Source organism: Lampris incognitus, chromosome 1 (assembly GCF_029633865.1).
Source record: "Lampris incognitus isolate fLamInc1 chromosome 1, fLamInc1.hap2, whole genome shotgun sequence".
Classification (NCBI taxonomy): Eukaryota; Metazoa; Chordata; class Actinopteri; order Lampriformes; family Lampridae; genus Lampris; species Lampris incognitus.
In genome coordinates this window covers 125,590,783-125,614,043 of record NC_079211.1, presented here as the reverse complement: position 1 = coordinate 125,614,043, position 23,261 = coordinate 125,590,783, and the positions used below count along the sequence as shown (strand labels likewise).

The 23,261-nt window shown below is 43.5% G+C and overlaps 2 protein-coding genes across 2 annotated transcripts; one reads left to right on the top strand and one right to left on the bottom strand.

Annotated features, from left to right (window-relative positions):
• The first annotated feature begins 1,113 nt into the window (after positions 1-1,113).
• Positions 1,114-5,534, top strand: LOC130107869 (neurofilament heavy polypeptide-like). The gene is made up of 4 exons (XM_056274652.1): positions 1,114-1,895; positions 3,522-3,721; positions 3,842-3,966; positions 4,109-5,534. Exons 1-4 carry the CDS (start codon positions 1,124-1,126, stop codon positions 5,499-5,501), a joined length of 2,490 nt encoding a protein of 829 aa, XP_056130627.1. The 5' UTR covers positions 1,114-1,123; the 3' UTR covers positions 5,502-5,534.
• Positions 5,535-7,853: 2,319 nt separating this feature from the next.
• On the bottom strand, positions 7,854-22,819 carry thoc5 (THO complex 5). The gene is made up of 20 exons (XM_056274686.1): positions 22,711-22,819; positions 22,307-22,407; positions 21,846-21,989; positions 21,308-21,421; positions 16,394-16,491; positions 16,098-16,244; positions 15,820-15,934; positions 12,559-12,691; positions 12,368-12,445; positions 12,119-12,162; positions 11,172-11,271; positions 10,180-10,288; positions 9,981-10,082; positions 9,439-9,535; positions 9,209-9,320; positions 9,000-9,103; positions 8,776-8,863; positions 8,532-8,647; positions 8,191-8,381; positions 7,854-8,097 (listed from the first exon to the last, which is right to left on the bottom strand). Exons 2-20 carry the CDS (start codon positions 22,403-22,405, stop codon positions 8,034-8,036), a joined length of 2,055 nt encoding a protein of 684 aa, XP_056130661.1. The 5' UTR covers positions 22,406-22,407; positions 22,711-22,819; the 3' UTR covers positions 7,854-8,033.
• Between the last annotated feature and the right edge of the window lie 442 nt (positions 22,820-23,261).

Sequence of the window (23,261 nt, the reverse complement as noted above, 5' to 3'; positions counted from 1 at the left end):
CCTCTAGGGTGCCCTTCCAGTGGACAAAACGTGATGAAGTACGTTCTTGGGTGCCCTCCCAGTGAACGAAACATGACAAAGTGCCCTCTAGGGTGCTCTTCTAAGTGATGTTTTCGTGTTTGACTTAATTTGGCTTACTTCACATCGGACGTCCTGCGATGGGACTATTGCGCATGCGCACATCGCGATGACGATGCTGAAACGATATATCGCGCACCCCTATTTTTCACCCCTGCCCCTCAAACAGCCTGAATCCGCCACCGGGCTAGGGAATGAATGCAGTCAATGGGGAGTCTCCGCAAATATAAGAGGGCAAAGCTCTGTGTGTGTGTTCGTGTGTGTGTGTGTGTGTGTGTGTGTGTGTGTGTGTGTGCGCGCGCGCGCGCGTGTGTACGGTATGTTTGTTTGCATCACAGCACACTTGAGTAACCACTACATATGCCCATTAAGAACTGAATTCATACAGCCGCGCTGGAGCAGAAACAAATGTAAAAAAACATTTGTTCAAAATACAAAATTGTCATCAGAGGGGCAATTTTTACTTTAAAATGCGCGCGGACAAATTTTCTGTCAATGGGCCAGCAGGTGCTAGTCCCAGATGGTTTAGCGTGGATCTGCAAACTCACACTGCAGCACTGAAGAGCGCATCAGCAGAACACGGTATGAGTTGCACCCACATGTCTCACTGGATAAAATAGCCTCTAACATGGTTTCCAATATTTGAAGTCTTTGAACTATATCTGAGAGGCTGATATGATTTGTCCCATAAAGACAATTAAATAGCCGTAGAAGTCGGAATTTGTGGTAACGTTTCGAGTGTCTGAATCACGGAAATGATTTCAATGTTTTACAAGGACAGATGCTCATATATACTAAATACACATAGCCAATACTAAAAAGCTTAAGGTAAAAGTGAAAAGGCAGCAGTAATGATTTAAAAGACAAGACAACTGTTGTATTCTCGGGCCTTTGCCTCCAACACCGTGATCTCCTTATGTCTCTTTAAACGGTGTGCGCCTTAGTGCTGACTAATGACTCTCCTCTTCCCTCCCATATAAAAAGCGCAGCACTGCCCTTCTCCCGGCAGCAGTCGGTCGAGTGCTCCTCTCCCGACACAGCCACGATGAGCTTCTCGCTAGACCACCACTTCTACAGTCCGACCGCCTACCGCAAGGTTCGGCCGGTCTCGGTGTCGTCCAGCGGCTTCCACTCGCAGCATCGCCGCCGCACCACCACCGCCACCTACAGTCAGCCGTCCTCCATCGACAGCCTGGAAAGCCACAACGGCGGAGACGTCATGGCGAGGAGGAACGAGAAGGAGATGCTCCAGACCCTCAACGACCGCTTCGCCGGCTACATCGACAAGGTCCGGAACCTGGAGCTGCACAACCGGAACCTGGAGGCGGAAGCAGCGGCGCTGCGCCAAAACCAAGCCGGGCGCGCTGCGGCCGGGGAGCACTATGAGCGCGAGTTGGCCGAGCTGCGCAGCGTGCTGCGTCAGCTGACCGGCGAAAGGGCCCGCACGTTGCTGCAGAACGAGCACCTGGAGGAAGACGTGCGGCGGGTGCGCGGCCGCCTGGAGGACGAGGCTCGCGCTCGCGAGGAGGCCGACGCCGCGTCGCGCGCCGCGGCCAGGTACGCGGACGAGTGCCGGCTGTCGAGGTCTGAGCTGGACCGGAAGCTGAGTGCCTTGGAGGAGGAGGAGGCCTTCCTGCGGAAGAACCACGAAGAGGAGGTGGCGGAGCTCCTCGCCCAGATTCAGGGCGCCCAGGTGAGCTTTGAGGGGCGGCACGACTCGTCGAGGGCAGACGTGACGGCCGCGCTGCGGGAGATCCGCTCCCAGCTGGATGGCCACGCGTCCCGGAGCTCCACGCAAGCTGAGGAATGGTTCAAAGGTGAGCAACCCCCCCCCCATCCAGCGTTTAGCGCTTATTAATTAGTCGTGAGTAAATTGTCTTATTGTATTATATATCTCTCAGACAGGCTGTTCGCGCCCGTCGGTCGTAGCTGCCCTCCGTTAATGCGTAAAGTCGCTTCACCGTCTATCAACCATTTATTTGGGGGCGACAGTGGCTCAGGAGGTAGAGCAGGTCGTCTGGTAACTGGAGGGTTGCCGGTACGATACTCGGCTGCTCCTTAACAAAACAAAAAAAAATGCCGAGGTGCCCTTGAGCAAGACATCTGCCCCTGATTCGATTGTTATATTGCATGGTTGACACCCCCGTATGTGTGTTTGCGTGTGGGGGGTGGGAGGATTCATTAACTGTACAGCGCGTTGAGTGTCTGTTACAGCTAGAAAAGCGCTATACGACGCAATCCATTTACCGCTTCCACCGTTCTCTGTCCACGGTACTGAAACCAACTCCTTCCCCGATCCTCTGATCTGAACTGGCTTTTTCTCAACAAGTTTTCGAGCATGTGATTGGACGTCACCCCAATCAGAATAGTTTGAGGAAAGGGATCTTGAGTTTTTCCACGGTGGCTGCTGCGCTCTAGCGATGTAAATTGGCTGCAGTCCTCCTCATTGATGCATTACTGCCGCAGGCTAATCTTTTCTTTTTTTTCACATGCACTGCAGAGGTACGATGGCACAATCGCACGCAGAGAGGACACTAAATTAATTTGCTATGCTGTGATGACAAGCAATGTGCATATTGTGTTTTGTCTTGCTTGCCTGTATATGTTTGGATGGGTCTTACCTACCTCACTTCATATCAAACCTAGTCTTCAAGGTCACTGCTCACTGTATGCAGACAGACAGGCAACGCCCCTTTGTGTAGCTTCCCCCCAAACAGGGTGCTCTCTTTCACCTGTGTGGCAATTGTGTTTAGCAAGCAAACGAAATATAGTTGGACATAATGTGACTAAGTAACTGAAAAAGTGAGGTAGCATCTTTCAAACAATTGGGAAACTAAAAAACCACTTTCTTGGTTTATGCTAGTTTAATGACAGTTCTAAAGAAGTCTGCAAGATCTGAGGCTTTACTGACTTAATATTCCGAGTTAATATTCCTGCAGACATCACACTCTGGATATTGACCTTTGCTGTACATTTACACGCTAAGTTGATACCCTTCAGTAAAAGATGTGAATAGGGTGACCTTTCCTCCAAGCTATCCAGCTGACTGCAGCAGTGTGGCTCATTCAGGCTGCTTGGTGGAGGGAGGGAGCTGAGTCAGACCACCGACTGACAGATGGAGACTGTCAAGGTTACTCAGGCCACTGGTCATGACTGGCTGCTTTCTCTGGCCTTCTGGACAGAGAACAGTACAAATGTCTCAGGCCATATAGTGTCTGTTGAGCAAGTTAAATAACTATGACTATATGACTCAATGTCAAATTGCTCAGTGTTGTGATATACTGTATGAGTCGACCCCCATGTGGTCTAAGACGATTTTGGTAAATAATAGTGCAAAAGGCAATTAACAATTTAATGCTATTTTGACACCCTACTGCCCGTTGCTTTCTTTAATTTACAGAATTTTTTTATATGAACTGTGTTTGCTTTCGCAATCCCTACAGTGCGTATGGAACATCTGTCTGAAGCGGCGAGGTCTAACCAGGATGCGATCCGTGGGTCCCGGGAGGAGATTGCTGAGTACCGACGTCAGCTCCAGAGCCGTACCATTGAGCTGGAGACTCTGCGAGGAACCAAAGACTCACTGGAGAGGCAACGCATGGAGAGTGAAGACAGACACCATGGAGACCTTGGCTTGCTACAGGCATGACACCAGCACAGACATCGCACTGTATTTTCCCTTACCATTAATTGTATACACACTATTGTGTCATCAATCTGAATCTGTTTGTGTGTGTCTGTGTGTGTTTTTTCCTTTTCAAAGGAGACCATCCATCAGTTGGATAATGAGCTAAAGTCCACCAAGTGGGAGATGGCCAACCAGCTGAAAGACTACCAGGACCTGCTGAATGTGAAGATGGCTCTAGATATTGAGATTGCTGCTTACAGGTTGGTTGAGACCAAGACCCACTGTGGACTTTCATAGTATCAAACGTGATTGCTGCCAAATAGTGCCAGAACAAACTTTATGTTGAAAAAAAGTGTCATTGTAATGATGACAGTGCAACACTGAATGTGTATTTCCCTTCAGGAAACTATTGGAGGGGGAGGAGAATCGCTTTGTGTCAGGAGGCACTCCATTCTCCTACCTGGACAGCAGAATTTCTGCCCACTTGAAACTGAAGGGAGAGGAGATTTCTGATACGGTAATTGTGGAAGAACAGACGGATGAGACCCAGGTGACAGAAGTGACAGAGGAGGCAGATGAAGAAGAAGAAGAAGAGCAGGGAGAGGCAGGAGAGGAAGGCGGAGAGGAAGAACAGGGTGAGGACACCAAAGAAGAGGCAGAGGCAGAAGAGGCTGAGGAAGGAGGGGATGATAAGGAGGGAGAGGGTGAGGGAGAGAAGGTAGAAGAGAAGAGTGAGGAGGAGAAGGAAGAGAAGCAAGAAGAAGAGGAAGCAATTGAGGAAAAGGAGAAATCCAAGTCTCCTGAAAAAGCTGCTTCACCTCAGTCCAAGTCTCCTGCAAAATCTCCCCAACCCAAATCTCCAGTTGTCGAATCACCAGAATCAAAATCACCTGAATCTAAATCACCACCAGCCAAGTCCCCCATGCCCAAATCCCCTGCTAAGTCACCCGCTGCCAAATCTCCTGTAGAAGACAAGTCAAAATCTCCTGCTCCCAAGTCTCCAGAGCCAAAGTCACCTGCTCCTAAATCTCCAGAGCCAAAGTCACCTGCCCCCAAGTCTCCAGAGTCAAAGTCACCTGCTCCCAAATCTCCAGTGTCAAAGTCACCTGCTCCCAAGTCTCCAGAGCCAAAGTCTCCAACAGCCAAATCACCTGAGTCAAAATCCCCACCTAGCAAATCCCCCGAATCTAAGTCACCTCCTCCTAGGTCCCCACTCCCCAAGACACCTGAACCAAAGTCTCCTGACCAAGAAAAAGTCAAAACCCCTGCTGCTAAGGAAACTCCTAAAGAGGAGAAAACCGAAGAGAAGCCTCAGCACACCAAGGAGGAGGAGGAGAAACCTGAACCTGTGAAGGAGGAGCCCAAGGAGAAAGAGCCTGAGAGTAAGACAGAGAAGGCGGACAAACCCGACACAAAGAAAGAGAGCAAGAAAGAGGACGTCCCAAAGAAGAAGGAGGACACTCCCAAACCTGCCGCCTCTGGCAAACATGCAGAAGACAAGCCTGCTCCCAAGGCCGAGCTGAAAGAGAGCCCTGCCCCTTCTGCTAAGAAGGAGGAGAAGCCTGCCCCTCCCAAAACAGATGACAAGGTCCTGTCAGAGGAGAAATCTGCCCCTAAAGTAGAGCCTGAGAAGGCAGAGAGCAAGAAAGAGGAGAAGATTCCAGAGGAGAAGAAGGTGGAGAAGAAGGAGCCAGCTGACAGTAAGGACATGAAGGAAGGAGGCAAGACAGAGAAGGCAGAGAAATCTTCTGGTACTGAGGTGAAGGAGATCAAGGAGGAGAAGGCCAAGAAGTGAGACGGATACTGTAAGCTGTATCCAGGGCTTTAGACGCCAAAGAACTATAAGGGAGGGAGGGAGGGTGGGGAATGGATGCAGAGGGAGACAGGGTGGGGCCGATGGGCTAGGAGGGAGCGCTATTTGGCATGACACTTGAGCTGCAAGTGTCCACAGCTAAGCAGGTGATAGTATGTAAGCAATAGTGATTCTCTAGCAAATAATCCCCCTCTAGTATGGCCATTACACACCCCTGATGCTTATGATGTAAGACTGTAGTGAATGCAGAATGCTCTAAACTCTTATCTGAATGTGACAACTGCCCTTAATAATAACAAGTGCATTTAAACAAAATCCCACTGAATGGGACCGCAGAAGCCTTTGAGGGTAGTGATGTATAAAAAAAAAAAAGTCAAGCTAAAGATTGTGACAGATGAATATATTTAAAATGTATATTTAATGATATAAATGTGTATATTTACAGATATATATAAAAGAAAGACTTGAAATTGCTCGTTGTGCAACTTAACACAGATTTGCCTAATAGGTGAACTGCACCATTTCACCTCTCTGGTCTGTGATGCTAGGACAATACTGATTGTGCTATGTATAAACTGCTGAGTATGCAACACCTAACTGATGAATAAAGGAAATAAAAATATAAACAACAGAGACCTTGTTTTTATTCTCATGAATTTCCATTGCAAAAAAAAAGAACAAAAGGAATTAATAATGCATTTTAGCTTAAACGATGACTTATACCTAAGATGCAAGCACAATATACAAGCGAGGGTGAGATGTATACATCTCTGGCTGAAATGCTGTGTTCTGCACTGCATTGCGGCTGGGGGGGGGGGGGGATAGACCCTATGAAATCTGTCACCACACCCATGCTGATGTCTCAGAGACCAGGTTCATATATAAATCAGGAGGAAGTCAGGAGAATTAGTGCCACTGCTTTCAGAGAACGGAAATGATTCTTTTATTCCAGCTCTACTGCACTGCAAAATCACATAAAAGTTCACATACATAATAATCTGTGTCAATACTGCATACGCAACCATGTGCCACGGAGTGCTAGGAGTGTACAATTTTTCTTTCCAACCAATCACTACCATGCACAATTTCACCGATTAATGCATCTTCAACCAGAGGACAGACTGATCAGTGAAGTGTCCTGTTGTAATGACTGACTGACAAAAAAAACAAAACTATACACTCTTGGCACTCCATGGCACATAATTGGCTATCTGTTTGACGAACTTATGCATTTCTTCTCTCACCTACTTGCATCACTACCAGTCAATTTAGCGGGGAATGAAATGAGGTCAGTAAATCAGTTTATCCAGTGTGCTGCAGGTGTGAGGTGGTGCATATCATTTAGAAGTTGGTAAAGCTCTGTTCAGAACAGGCCTTGTATTTCTAAGCTGCATGTGATACTGTTGAGAAAAAAAGTAGCCCGTCAGTTAAAGCTCGGACAGGTTATTCTTTTAAACTATATATAGATTAAATTCCTCTTCAGAATAGGTACTGTTAAATGTTAATGGGATTCAAATCAGATTACAACCACTATAAAGGCTCTAGTTTACTGTGAGTGAAAAACGCCTTTCTTTCTCTCTGCCATCAAATAATGTTGGAGCTACATAATCAGCCACGGAAAGCTTCATCTTTGTCTTGGAATAAATGAAGTTTCCACTTTCATACCTAATGGCCACACACAATCTCACCTGCACGTTAGATGGTCGTTCGTGGATAAAATCATCCTTTTAGTGGAACATCTACACTTCGCCCATTTCAAACTGTTAAATGGCATTGTGCCTTTTACATCGCCAGCTGCCCTGTCCTAATGCCATACAACAACGACCTTCTCATTCCTGTAGATATGCTTCTTCCGAAGAAGTGAATCTCTGCTTGTCTGTGTCTGGCTACACCTGGCTAGACGGTTACCCCAATGACAAAGAAAAGTTAGAGAGGAGCAAAATAGGTTACGATCAATAGGTACATTTCTATGGCCTACATCTGATTGAGCCAGAGATGAGAGGTAATCTCAAGAATCACTGGATAACGACAGTTTGAATAATCACCTCCGTCATTCTACTCCTTTTTGTCACACTGATGAGTAAGAAGTGAACTATCGATATGAAAGTGTGTATTGGGTTGGGCCTTTTGACTCTATGGGAATGACTCAGCTTAGAGTAGTACTGAACAACCATAGCATAATAATAAGCTGTGCTGCAGACAGCTCCTATAAATAGAACGAGAACGAGAGAGAGAGAGAGAGAGAGAGACAGAGATTTGAGAAGAGCTGATAAAACAGTAGTTAAATTCACACTGTGGTGCACAGAAAGACCAAATACAAGATTATTCAAGAAAATAAGACACCTTTTATTATCAAATTGGCCTAAAGAATGTGTTGATTGAAAAAAAAAAAAAAAACAGAAACAGAAAGCAGGATACACAGTATGTGAGGATGAATGGTCCCACAGTGACAAAGGCAAACTCTATGGGTTGTTGGGGTTGCAATGTACTGTGGGGACGAGTGTGTGGCCAGGTTCAACGATGACTGAAGAACCCATGTGGATGGTTGTATTTGAAAGGCTTCAAACGGTTTGGACCTCTGAAACACAGAAAAAGATGTCAGAAATGTCAGAGATAAGTAAAAATGTATCTATACGCAAAAGCTGTTTCTGATCAGACTCCATGTCTATACCTGACAGTGCGCAAACACATCTTTTCACGGGGGAATTCACGCGGTCCCTCCACACTGTCATCTTGTCCATCAGTCTCCAAATACACATCCAGACAAACACACAGACGTGCAATCTGATTGGTCAGTAGCTGGTGTCCTGGCCGCGGTCCCTGGAGTTCACTTTTGAACACATTAACTTCACTCTCCATAGCCTGGGATAACGTGAAAGACAATTAAATCGCAGCCTCACCAATCATGTTTGATCATGTTGTCTCACAAAATGACAAGCTCCGGTCAAAGACAGAGTTAAGCAATTTAACGTTTTCTTGCAAGACATAACTTATCCTTCTCTTGAATCTTACCCGAAGGTTGTCATCAGTGTGTCCACTGCGCTCTCCCTTCCAGCTGAGAGAGAGGGAGAACAAAGGAGAGATTTCTGGGTAACGAGGGCTCAACACTACTGCAGCCAGAAGACGAGCTATGAGGGGGCAGAAAGAGAAAGACAGATCATTCACAAACATTAATGGAAAACTGGGGTTTATCGTCAGTGTTGCTACAGTTACAGCATCTATAGTAGCCTCCACAGCCCCCCCCCCCATCATATACCTGTGCCTCTTTCCACCACACCTAAAAAGTACAGGTCAGTCTCCTTGGCCAGACCAGCATCAGTCACATGCTTTGTAAATGGCAAGTCCTAGCAGCAGAGACCACAGAAAGAAAAAAGTGAATATCAAAGTCAGATGTAAAGGGCATTGATTGTCTTCTCGGGTGCATAAGGTTTACTACAGGAGAATTCACAGTCTTGTATTTGTGTGTGTGTGTGCACGTACTATGTAATCTTGGTGGGTGATAGCAGTCCAGCGAGTTAATCTGGAGATGACCTTAGCAGGAAAGAAATGCTGACACTCACTGGAGACTGGGACAATGCTGTGCTCTGAGGACCGGAGGAATGGGTTTATGTTAAATTTACATCTTAGAGTCTAATATGAGCCTTGTGGAGTTGTCTCACTATTGTACTGGTACGTTTCTTTATACCTACCTAGTGAGGCAAACTGCTTCTGCAGCGCCAGGCGAGATTGGACTCGTCCCCTCAACAGCTTGATGGTGGTCTCCATGTGGCTGGCACTCAGAGAACTGCCAATGCGCACACCCTGAAAAAACACAAACACACAGCAAGGTCACTTTTGCTGTGAGTGTTATCTGACCAGTTCTTTTTACAAATACTGTATTGAGATATAGGTTACAAGGAGCATAGGAAGGCATACGCACCTCCGGAGCATCACTGGGAAAATGCAGTCCTCCAAGACTCTGAACCCACAGGTAGGGATGGCCCAGCTCTCCCACATAGTCAACAAAAGAAACAATCCTACAAGAAGAAAATGTATTTCTTTTGGGGTTTTTTTTTGTGGACTTTAAAGCCTAGTATAGAGAATAGTGACTTAGCGCCTGAAAAACAGCATTTCAACAGTTGCACTTATTTATTTGTGGAGTTTATGCCTATACTGTCTGCTACCTAAAATATCAGCCATACATCTGTTGACGCCTCCAAAAAGAGGTTCAAGTGTTTCCAATCCCTTTATACAAAAGCTAATATCAAATTAAGGGTTAGCAATCATCACCCCTCCTCACAGCATTTGGTGATTTAGTGGTTTGCAAATGCAGCGATGTTGACACAAAATCATCTTCACTTTGGCACCAGTTCATTGATTACAGTTCATTGATTAATGAGTTGACCATTGATTAATAATTTGACTACTGATTCATTCTTTTCATGGTTCTACATGACGTAATGACACAGTTAGAATTCTCACCCGACTTTATCAAACTGGTAGCGGTTAGCTGGGTTGGGCGTTTCTCGTCCTTGGTCGTTGGTGAAGAGACAGTTGACCAGAGTGTCTGAGTTCAACAACTCTCTAGGGAAAGAATGGAACCATTAGGGTCTCTATTCAGACACATATACAGTTAGAGTGAGACACAATGATCCAGATGCACACAGACACGGACACAAACCCTGCGCTGATGGCTGTGCTGAGGTCTGTAGAGGTGGAGACCTTGGTCTTGACCGTCATGATGTTCAGGTTCATCAGGTAGTAGAAGTAAAGATGGAGAATATTGCCATCTGTAGAGACATAAACTGTTGATTAGGACTGTGACGGGTTAAATACATCTTTTTTAGAGTTATTTTGATCACTGGATTAGGTCATTGCATTTTTAAAATCCCTTAGCTCCTATGTGTCATCACTGTATAAATAACACTATTTAATTTCACAACTTCTATTCACTCATTCATTCCCTTATCTCTATTCACTTAGCTCATTTAATTTACTTGTACGAGGATGACTTAAGACCAATGTGCATTAGAGCCTTGGAGGGAGAGATAACTGGGTGTGGTCTAGCTGGGGGTGGTGGGGGGCTACTGATGATCATTTCTCTGCAGTCGTAGTGAACTTAGAGACACTCCGTCACTCTCTTGGGGCACAAGATAGCTCTTCCTTTGTACTGCAGTAACAAAAACAGACTGCGTTAAAGGACTGCTGAGGAGTGTGGCAGAAATGGAAAGAAAAGAGTGTGAGGGGAAGAGGGGGTTGATGAGAATATGCTTACAGTATGTTGTAGATGGTGCAGACTCATGCTGCTGCAAGCTTCTCTCTGACCTCTCTCCCCCACTCTTTCTTTAGATAGAGTTACGCCTGCATTGCAGGTCCCCCATAATCTGTCACTGTACTTCACCAGCAGAGGGCAGACTAGGGTCAAATGGTGTCACATCATAAATAATAGACCACACCACACTATCAGATATATCTAGTGGGTACAGTTACAACACAGAGACCACAGCTTAGCTATATTGTGAACTTCTGGGCCGGCTTTACTCCACCAGTTTCATCACAAAGAATAATGACAGGGAATCTGCCTGGGACTACCAAATGCACAGGCCTACATTTTTTAGGACTGCATCCTCACATAGCAAGTCATTATGAGCCAAGTGCATGTAGATGGTATACCTTTACACTTGAGGTCTAAGCAGAGGGACAGAGGGTGCCTTTTCAGCATCTCCCGACGCTTATCATCCAGTTGACCTCCTGTAGTAGGCCGCCTCCTCTTCTATAACAGAATAAAAGAGAAGAAACATGAGATTAAAAGAAAGCTAGCCAAACAAAACGGTCACTGGATATCCCAAAATAATCTCATCGGTATTCGATATCACTAACACAACTGGCATCTAATTTCAGTTGCTTGCAAGAGAAACATGATATTGACTTTTTAACTCGATCCTCTTCAATTACAGAAAAAGGCAAATAAAGCAGTTAAGAGGAGAGCTGGATGGAGTGAAGGATAGTAGGTGCAGAGGGAGGAAGATGAGTTATGCTGCGTCAGTGCAGGAATAATGTGACAAGTCTAACCAGTGACTACACAGAAGGAATATGGAAGTAATAGTGGAAAAACTCCACTGGCCAAATCTGATTCCCAAAAAGGCAATTATGGACGAAAAATTTAACAAGACTCACGAATGGAAAGATAGGCACATAGCGAGATAGGCAAAGAGTTTGAATGAGCAAGAGGACAAGGGAGCGTGGTGAAGACTGTGGATGTGAAAGGTGGGCTCAGGTTAAAGTTATCCAGACATGCTGGGTAAATATTTCCAGAATCCCCAGGCTGGCACAAGTCCTGAAGCAGGTTGCGATCAATACATGCCACTCCCCACCACCGAGACAGGGACACCTTGTGTGCACGTTGCGAATGAGGATATGTTAGAAGAGAACTGAACTCAATGACCTCTGTGCAAGTATGGGGACACTAGATAGCGTGAAAGAGATGTGGAGGGAGGAAGAAAAAACAAAACAAAACAAACAACAAAAAAAACAAAGCGGGCAAATAAAATTAAGAGGGCAAGAGAAAGAGCAATGTCAGCTGAGTGGGTGTGTCATGGAAGACCAGACCTGAGACTCACCGTTTTCTCCTGTTCCTCTTCTGCATCGGAATCACTCTCATCATCTGGACAGCACACAAGAGCACATACTGTATATATGTTTACATATTCAAATCATGAGCTGTGTAACACACACACTGGCTCATTAACAGTGAGAGGAATTAATTTAATATTGGATGCTTTGGGTGTAGGCACACACACTGTGTATCTGTAAGTGTGCATGTTTGTATAGGAATGTGTATATGTATGCATTTCTAGCACAGCTTTTACCCTGAGAGTCCTCTGGAGGTTTGGACAGGGCTTTGGCCTCATCCACATCACCACTGATGGACACACTGAGGTCCTTATCTAAGATATAAACACACAAATCATCACTGCACAGGATTCTCACCTTACAGTGAAATACACTAATAGGCAACATTAGCCTGAATTAACATAAGTGAATAATTAACATAACTTACCACAAGCCTGCCCATAGGCACTGGCTTGAACAAACAAGACATAGAGAGCAGGGGGCAGATGGCGGGCAATCTCAGTCTGTTTCTGAGTCTGCTCAAACGGCATGGACAGGAACTCTTGCACTGGGAGAGAGGCCTGTGGAGAGAAGAGAAATCACAAAATCAGACAAGAGGCTCAATGTACTATGCCATTTGGAGATGTGTTGTCAAAAATTCCTGTTCCCGGAGTAGAGCTGGGCAATATATTCTTATTACATAAATATTGTGATACAACACTAGATTATCTTGGATTTTTGTTATTGTTATATCATGACATAACAAATGCAGTCATTCCCTCGTCTCAAAGGCAGCACTAGAGTAAAATTACTGAATTTATTAGATTGTTTTAGCAGAGTGAAATTAACAATGAATGCTTGTACCTGGCTAAGTCATCTTATCCACAATAATGATAATTTCTCAAAATTTTCTTGTGCATAAATATCTTATCAAAGCACCAACAGTAATCCCCAAAATATTGTTACATTATCCATACTTCAGTATTCAGTCAAAAATGTTGTGATATTTGGGGGTCCGCGGTGGTGTAGCGGTTTAAGCATCGGCTTTGTGTCGATGCAGTTGCCCACTGGGGGACGGGGTTCGCGCCCCAGTCTCGTCAGATCTGACTATGGCCGGACTCGATGAAGCAGCAATAATTGGCAGCGCTGTCTTCGGGAGGGGGGCGGAGTCGGCTTGTGTTCGTCACATGAATGTGTCTCTGTGTGTGTCGGAAAAAGCAGTGGTTCGGCCTGGAGTCGCCTTGTCATGAAAGTGGGGAGGCGTCTCCTTCGAGACTGCCAGCCGGAAAGATGCAGTTGGCGAACGCATGCAGTATGAGGGTGGGTGTTTGAATTAAAATAGGGATCGATTGGCCACTAAATTGGGAGAAAAAGGGAAAAATCAGAAATACATTTATATATATAAAATTTAAAAAAAAATGTTGTGATATTTGATCTTGTAAATATCACCGAGTCCTGCCCTGGACCAATGCGTCTGTGCTGACCAAGAATTGAATCTCAACAAAACGTCACAGTTGTGTCCATATCAACTTTTCTCTACTTTGTCTCAAAAAGGGATGCACTGAAATGCCCAACTGTGAACTGTCATCTCTTCTACAGATGTGCAAGTACAAAGCCAAACTCGGAAAAGGGACAGAATGGAAAATGCAAATAAAAAAAGAAAGTGATTTCTAAACTTAGTTTGACTTGTATTTCATTGCAGACAATACGAACACAATATATTTCATATTTTGTCTGGCCATTCATTTGTAAATATATATCCATTCTTGCCATTCAGGCCTGCAACACAGTCCAAAAAAAGTTGGGACAGGGGCAATTTAAGGCTAGTAATGAGGTAAAATAATTAAATAATAATGTGATTTGAAACAGGTGATGTCAACAGGTGATTGTAATCATGATTTAGTAAAAGCAGCATCCAGGAAAGGCCTAGTCCTTTAGGAGCAAAGATGGGCCAAGGATCACCAGTTTGCCAACAAATGCATGAGAAAATTATTGAAATGTTTAAAAACAACGTTTGTCAAAGAACAACAGCAAGGGATTTGGATATTTCACCCTCTACGGTGCATAACATAATTAAAAGATTCAAGATATGACTGGCGTGTGATGTGTATGATGTGTGAATTAATTAACTGTACAGCACTTTGAGTGGCTGCTGTCGCTAGAAAAGCGCTATATAAAATGCAACTTGATTGATTGAAGAAATCTGGAGGAATTTCAGTGTGTGAAGGGCAAAGGCGCAAGCTTAAGCTGAGTAACTGCTCTGCGATCCTTCAGACGGCACTGCATCAAGAAACATCATTCATCCATAAGCAATAGAACCACATAAACTCAGGATTTGGCAAACGTTTGTCAAGCACTACAATATGTAGTTACATCCACAAATGCCAGTCAAAACTTTACTGTGCCAAAAGCCTTAAGTTAACTGTGTCCTGAAGTGCCGTCGACTTCTTTGGCTATCTGGTATGGACCATCACACAGTGGAACCAGTATTGTGGTCTGTCTGTGAATGTTCTGATTCATCCAGGTCATAGTTATCCAAAGGAATTGAATCAAGTGCAACTGGACTTGGTTATATATAACCAAGTGTATTCTGGTCAGACGAATCAGTATTGCAGGTCTTTTTTGAAAAAACTGATGCTGTGTGCTCTAGACCAAAGAAGAAACGGACCATCCAGACCGTTACCAGCAACAAGTCCAAAAGTCAGGGTCTGTCATGGTAGGGGGGTTGTGTAAGTGCCCTTGGCAAAAGTAACTTACACTTCCTTGATGGCACCATTAATGCCGAAAAGTACAGCAGAGATTTTGGAACTACATATGCTCCCTTCCAAGACAAGCTCTTTTCCAGGGACATATTTTAACAAGACAAATGCAAAGCCACATTCTGCACACATTACAAAGGCAGGGGTGGGGAAGAAGAGGGTGCAGTTGTTGGACTGGCCTACCTGCAGTCCCAACCTGTCCCCAATGGAGAGTGTGTGACACATTTTGAAATGCAAAATGCGACAACGAAGACCCCATACTGTTGCACACCTTAAGACTTGTTTCCAGGAAGAATAGGACAACATTACACCTGAAATGCTTCACCACTTGGAACAGTAAAGCATTTACCACGTTGTCATCTTGCCATCCCTTTTCACAACACTTTAAAAATGTTTAGGGACTGTAGATAGCAACTTTTTAAAAAATATGTTGCAAGAATCAAAATTGAAATGAGTGTTTATTTTGAAAAAACAAAATTCATGGGGGTAAAACATCAATAATGTGCTACTGTATTGTTTTCAATATAATACAGTTCAAAGATAAGTTAAAAATCCCTGTTTTCAGTTTTATAACATCCATTGCACGTTGTCATTCTTGGGAGAGAGGTCCCTCTTCTGTTGCTTTCCCTGAGGTTTCTTCCTATTTTTTCTGCCTGTTAAAGGGTTTTTTGTTTTCTTTAGGGAGTTGTTCCTTATTCGATGCAAGGACAGGATGTTGTGTTGGTGTAAAGCCCATTGAGGCAAATTTGTAATATTAGGCTATACCAATAAAATTGACTTGAATTAACATACCATCCCAACTTTTTTTGATTATGGGTTGTAGTTAAAGAAATACATTTCCAAATCAATCCTCGAGGGAAGGAACACAATAAAAAGTCAAAGAATTTAAGTTTAATCATGATTCCTAAGAAAAAAGAAAAAACTGGGTACCACCCAGACAATGTGTGCACCTGCATGATGGCGTTCAGGCCGGGCTGGAGGCTGCTCAGGTGTTCTTTCTTGACCTCAATACTCTTCTGGATCTTCTCCTTAGTGGCCAGTGACTCCTTATATTTTTCCGCCAACCTACATAAAAGCAAGTTTTCTAGACCTCCTCCAATGATCATAGATTTTTAATGTAACTTCTACCAATGTCAATTTAACTTTCAATTAATGGCTTTTTTCTTTTTTTAAACCAATGCAAGTTAGAAATATGCTATGCTGTGTGTGTACATCATGCTGTGTGTACCTTTTCCTCTGTTCCAGCTCCCAATCTAGTCGTGCCAGCGTGAGCTGATGAGGGTCTTCTTTGGTGAGATGGGGCCGGGATATCTCCTGGGGCGCATCCTGGTAAAACTCAGCCTCACTCACCAGGTCTATCTCCTCATGCTTAGACCTGAAGCATAGAAAGGATGGATCAGGAAAGGAAAAGCTAACTGCCACTGAAATGCAAATCACCATAATTTTGCACACAAGTTACTAGCTGTGTAGAACTGTTAGAAAATGTTAATCTGTCAAGGTAGTGATATGGATGGGTATACTGACTTGAACTCCAGACACTTGCTGATTTCTTTCTGGAGGTGCATGACTTCATATAGAAGATTCTGCAACTGAAGGTGCAGCACATCCACCTTCTGTTTTGCCTGAAGGGTAAGAGAAATACATTAAGCAGATATCAATAATCCATTTTAACACAAGGATAATGAGTATGTTCACATGGGAATTAATGCCTCTATTGCTGGCCCCTGAAAACTTCTCAAATCAGTCTACATTTTCAACTCACTTATCCCACAATAAAAGCATAACTTCAGAAGAAAAAAAACGCAAATGGGTCTAAATGTTCACTTTGGGTTACTTAACTCCGTCAAGTTCTTGACTCTTTAAGAACTTGCCGGAGTCTTCAAGTTGATTTTCATACCATACTGAAATGAATGGAAACCAAAGGCTGCCTGGAAAGTGGGGAAAAACGAATTCAAAAAATCATAAGCACTATGGTGTGCTCTGGAAAATGGTCAAGTGTAATATTGTGTATACGCAATTTGTAGAAAAGAGCTTAAACGCCTCCTCTCGTCAGTCGGGGCACCTGTTCGGGGGGAGGGGGGAACTGGGGGGAGTAGCGTGATCCTCCCACGTGTTACGTCCCCCTAGTGAAAGTCCCCACTGTCAGGTGAAAAGAAGTGACTGGTGACTCCACATGTATTGGAGGAGGCACGTGGTAGTCTGCAGCCCTCTCTGGATCGACAGAAGGGGTGGAGCAGTGACCAGGACAGCTTGGAAAAGTGGGGTAATTGGCCAGATACAATTGGGGAGAAAAAGGGGGAAAATCCAAAAAAATTAGCTTAAACACATAAAGACATCGTTATGGTCCTTGAAACTTTTAAATACAGATTTTTTTAATAACTGGTGTTGGCTACCAAAACTTCGACTACAAAAACTTCATGTTGACTACCAAAACTTCCTGTTGTGACTACATGATCTTTTTTTTTTACCTGTTCTTTTTTTTTTTTACTACTTTTATTGATCCCCGTGGGGCAATTCTTTTTCTGCATTTAACCCATCCTAGCTGTGTAGCTAGGAGCAGTGGGCAGCCGCTAGTGCAGCGCTTGGGGACCAACTCCAGTTCGTCTTGCCATGCCTCGGTCTGGAGCAGACAGGAGTATAAACCCTAACATGCATGTCTTTTTGATGGTGGGGGAAACCGGAGCACCTGGAGAAAACCCACCGCAGACAGGCAAACTCCACACAGAGGATGACCTGGGATGACCCCCATGGTTGGACAACCCCGGGGTTCGAACCCAGGAACTTTGCTGTGAGGCAACAGCACCAACCACTGGGCCCCCGTGCCGATCTTGGCAGTACAAACCCCAATTCCAATGAAGTTGGGACATTGTGTAAAACGTGAATAAAAACAGAATACAATGATTTGCAAATCCTTTTTGACCTATATTCAATTGAATACACTACAAAGACAAGATATTGTTTTTTGCAAATATTCACTTATTTTGAATTTGATGCCTTCAACATGTTCCAAAAAAGCTGGGACAGGGGCACAAAAGACTGGGAAAGTTGAGGGATGCTCAAAAAACACCTGTTTGGAACATTCCACAGGTGAACAGGTTAATTGGAAACAGGTGAGTGTCATGATTGGGTATAAAAGGAGCATCCCAGAAAGGCTCAGTCGTTCACAAGCAAGGATGGGGCGAGGTTCACCACTTTGTGAACAACTGCGTGAGCAAATAGTCCAACAGTTTAAGAGCACCGTTTCTCAACGTACAATTGCAAGGAATTTAGGGATTTCATCATCTACAGTCCATAATATCCTCAGAAGATTCAGAGAATCCGGAGAAATCTCTGCACGCAAGCGGCGAGGCCGAAAACCAACATTGAATGCCCGTGACCTTCGATCCCTCAGGCGGCACTGCATTAAAAACCGACATCATTCTGTAAAGGATATTACTACGTGGGCTCAGGAACACTTCGGAAAACCATCGTCAGTTAACACAGTTCGTCGCTACATCTACAAGTGCAAGTTAAAACTCTACCTTGCAAAGCGAAAGCCATATATCAACACCCAGAAACGCCGCCAGCTTCTCTGGGCCCGAGCTCATCTGAGATGGACTGACGCAAAGTGGAAAAGTGTGCTGTGGTCTGACGAGTCCACATTTCAAATTGTTTTTAGAAATCATGGACGTCGTGTCCTCCGTGTTAAAGAGGAAGAGGACCATCCAGATTGTCATCAGCGCAAAGTTCAAAAGCCAGCATCTGTGATGGTATGGGGATGTGTTAGTGCCCATGGCAAGGGTAACTTGCACATCTGTGAAGGCACCATTAATGCTGAAAGGTACATACAGGTTTTGGAGCAACGTATGCTGCCATCCAAGTGACATCTTTTTCAGGGACGTCCCTGCTTATTTCAGCAAGATAATGCCAAGCCACATTCTGCACGTGTTACAACAGCGTGGCTTCGTAGTAAAAGAGTGCGGGTACTAGACTGGCCTGCCCGCAGTCCAGACCTGTCTCCCACTGAAAATGTGTGGCGCATTATGACGCGCAAAACACGACAACGGAGACCCCGGACTGTCAAGCAACTGAAGTTGTACATCAAGCAAGAATGGGAAACCACCTACAAAGCTTCAACAATTGGTGTCCTCAGTTCCCAAACGCTTATTGAGTGTTGTTAAAAGGAAAGGTGATGTAACACAGTGGTAAACATGCCCCTGTCCCAGCTTTTTTTGGAACGTGTTGCAGGCATCAAATTCAAAATGAGTGAATATCTGCAAAAAAACAAAGTTTATCAGTTTGAACATTAAATATCATGTCTTTGTAGTGTATTCAATTGAATATAGGTCGAAAAGGATTTGCAAATCATTGTATTCTGTTTTTATTTACATTTTACACAACGTCCCAACTTCATTGGAATTGGGGTTTGTATTTTCTTAAGGTTTTTTACATGTTACTGCTGAACACCATAATCTGAGTGTTCCTACTTGCCATCATGTGACAGTTAACTGTTAGTCAGCTAACCGGGTCCATGTATACAGTGAGATGAAAGACAGTAATTGTGAACTGAGCATTGGCATTGAAATCAGCTGTGTTCACCAAATGTTTATTGTTGGGAGTCCGCAATTCCAACAAAAAACAAGTGACTGACCTCATCACCCTTGATCACACAAATGAGGAATGGAAAAGACAAGGATGAAGAGAGGCACAGTCAGGGTCCAAAATTAACATTTTGGCTTACCTGCCAAGGTGGCTGGTAGATGAAAAAAAAAATTCTGGCCAGACAGATTTTTTTACCAGCCAAAAAAGTTTTTTTTTTCTTTTACTACTGCAATTTGCTATTAGTTCTCTTTAGCCTGTCATCTTGGTCTCATTTGTGATTCTCACTGTGCAGTAATAATAGTAGCACAAACCGTATGCAGAAATACTAATCGAACTGTTTCAACACTAAAGTGCAACACATGTGAATTAATAAATTCAGTGGTATTTGCCTTTAAGTGCAAGAAGGATCATTTAAGGAGTTTGAGAATATAACAATTCTAGAGGATTTAACAATAAGTAAAAATAAGTAACAGTGATAAGTTCAGAGTCATAGTTTCTACATGTTTTTTATTCTGTAATAGCATGTTCAAAAGCAATTTTCCTCATCGTCTCCCACTCGATGGTGGATGAGACGAGGAGGGAGCACTTGCATTGGCCATGGCTACAGTGGTCTCTTTGGCTTGAAGTTCACCGGTTTACTTTTTCTTTCCCGGGAACTCTACTCCTGCAATAAATCTCCCATAGCTGGGTTTGTTTACTGCCCGGATGACAACAAGTACCTCAAATACTGTAACGAAAAACACGCTTTGATGACTGATGCAATTACGTACTATGCACGACACACGCAGCACCGCAGATATAGCAGATTCAAGTGACAGCAAACCAGCAGCTTTCTCCAGCGCATGTGGGAAATTTCTTTTTTTCTACTGGCCATAGTGGTGGCTGGTCTCCATAACTTATTCACCAAAGACTAAATTTACCCACATTTGGTGACTGATGGGTTAATTTTTCAAACTCATGAATTACAATCTTATTTCAAAACCTTTCAGAGGAAATCACTGCCTCTCTCCAGTCATGTCACTGCCTATGATTCATTCCCACATGGTAATAATGGAAATGGTAATGTTAGCTGCAGGAAAATAACTTTAGTTTCTGGTGACCATTCCACTGCTGTCGACAATCCATTATCTGCATACTGACTGAGGTCTGTCACGAGTCTGCTTAATGTCAATAGTCTCAAACGGCCCATGTCAAATCTTTTTGTAATACGCGTGTGAATAAGTTAATCGTTGTAAATCACATTTCGGTGGCCTTACACATACGAAATAGGTAGCGATTGTACAGAAAACGGCTTGTGTTTTATTATAACAGGTGTCTGAAATTCTGATTTGACCAGAAATGTAAAGCGCTTCAAGTGGCTGTTGCAGCTAGAAAAGCGCTATATAAAATGCAACCTGATTGATTGATGTCTTTTCTGTTCTTTATATGTGTTTAAAAGCTGATTATGAAGTTGTTTACTTGATCAGTGTTTGCATCACAGACACTGCCATGACATGAATGCATCTAATTACAATGGTGTATGATCTGTGATGGCACACAAACCCAATCGATAACTTTTTTTATACAACATCCTGTTCACTGCGTCCAACAACCTTTAGTGCATACCTTCAAAAAAGCTACTCATAAGTCAAATATGCTTGTTACATGTTAATAAATCAAAGGATCAACAAAAAAAATTTAGATTCTGTAATTGGATTATCCTTACCCTGATTTAGACCTAAACCTAATAACAATAATCAGATAAAACAATGTACAGGAGTATTTCTAAAGTAATGCCTTAATTTTTTAAGACTGGGTTATTTGTTTGCATGTAACACAATGACTGTTTGTGAGTGTGTATGTATGTGCATGCATCACCTCATGTGTCTGGTCTCGGCCTCTCTTCAGCCTCATATGAGCCAAACGGTTGAGTTTCTTCAGATTCATGAAGTGGATACAGCTCTGCATGCGTTTCTGCTCTACCTCAGCACACTGAAAAGAAAGACCACTCGTTAGTGTATGTTATTCTAGTATCAGCCTTGTTAGGACCAAATATGGATTGTTTGGGTGAATATTTATCAATTCATGGGCTCTAATGTAATGATAATTTTTGGTATTTAGTCTGAGAACCAACGAAGAAAGGCGTGTAAGCAACAACAAGCTTGTCATTGGGTTTATCAAGTAGGCATCTTCCAACACAGGTGCTCTTTTTGATGGGCCTCAACAACAATATGTTATGGAAGTCTTATTAGAGACCCAAGGAAAACTTCGGTAGCCAGCCTAGCACTACACCTTGACATGCATATAACTGTGAGTTAACCTAGGATGTGGTGTATTCACCCACCCTAAATACAAACGTTTAGTAGAGACACAGCCTGTGATACAAGTGATGTATATTTGCCAGCATTTATTTTACCCCATCCTTTGCTCCATCAGCTTTGAGTTCCTGGATCTCACTCATGAGTTTGGCCAAACTCTCACAAGTCTGTTTGTACTGCTGATAGTCCTGCTCTGGGTCCCGGCCATCTAGCTCCACCTCCTCATTATACACTCGCACATCCTAAACAAAACAACAACAAAAAAACGAAGAAAAAAAAGAAAAGAAAGAAACACGAACGGTTAATCAACGTTCAACAGTCAGATTGGTTTCCCTCTGATCCTGCCCATTATTACTTTACAAGTGACACGATCCACAACAGCCAATTAACTATTCAGTGCCCCTGAGCTGACAGGGATTCACTCTTCTTGCTAAAGGAAACTTCAAGACAGTGGATGCTTGCTTAAATACAGACATTCCAGTTGAAGGATAGTCAAAACGACCCTGCTACCCTTCATCCCATTTCATCACACCCCAATCTGTCCCATTAATGTACACACCTGGCAATCCCCTTCGCCACGACCACGCTTCATCTCTGGAGTACCCCCTTCACTGCGGAGAACCTTTGCCTTTCTTTTCTTCAAGGCGTCGGTAGACATAGCTACCCATGTCAAATGAAGAAAAACGATATTAAAAACCAACAGACGATGTAACCCAAACAAATGAAAGGTAACAAACGAAACGAAGTTCGAAATGGGCAAATGAATGCCACGACGAATCAGGCCAAAATGTTTGCTAAGGAATCAGTTATTAGATCGCTAACACGCATGGGGGGGGGGTAGATCAACCAGGCTAGCTCTTAAGCTAACAACCTTTACCTTTCAAGAAAACAATATTTAATTCAAGATCGTTAAATAGTCGACATAGCGTGTAGCTGGGAGTATAGCAAGAAGTACGCTCTTACCTATGAGATGCTAAATGAAAGTTAATTCTTAAAATTTGCGTTGTTTTCCTCATTAATCGTATGTACGACCACACAGTACACTTCGTCCAACGGATGAGTACGGAAGCCCTCCCCTACCATAAAGTTTCCGATTGAACAGCCAAAGCCGTTATACTGCCACTTAGCGTAACATTGTGATAGCGCCGATCCCAAGTTTTGGAAAAATTACGCATCAGAAAATAGAGAACACTTCGCTCTTATATTTCATGAGACAGGTGCGTAGGACAGGGAGAGCCGATCAAAGTTGTAAATGCTCCCGCACACTATCTAACTTGCAATAATACATTTATTTGCTAGAGAGTGTGCGGGAGTTTATTTGCAATGCCAGAATAGAACAAACACGAAACATCATAATATTAAAAATAAGGGAAAGTGCAAGGAATATGTTACTCAGTATAAACGTATATTGGATTTGACCAAAATATATAGATATACAGTTTTCTTTTTTTCAGTTAGTCAAGTCAATTTTATTTGTATAGCCCAGTAGCACAAATTACAAATTTGCCTCAGTG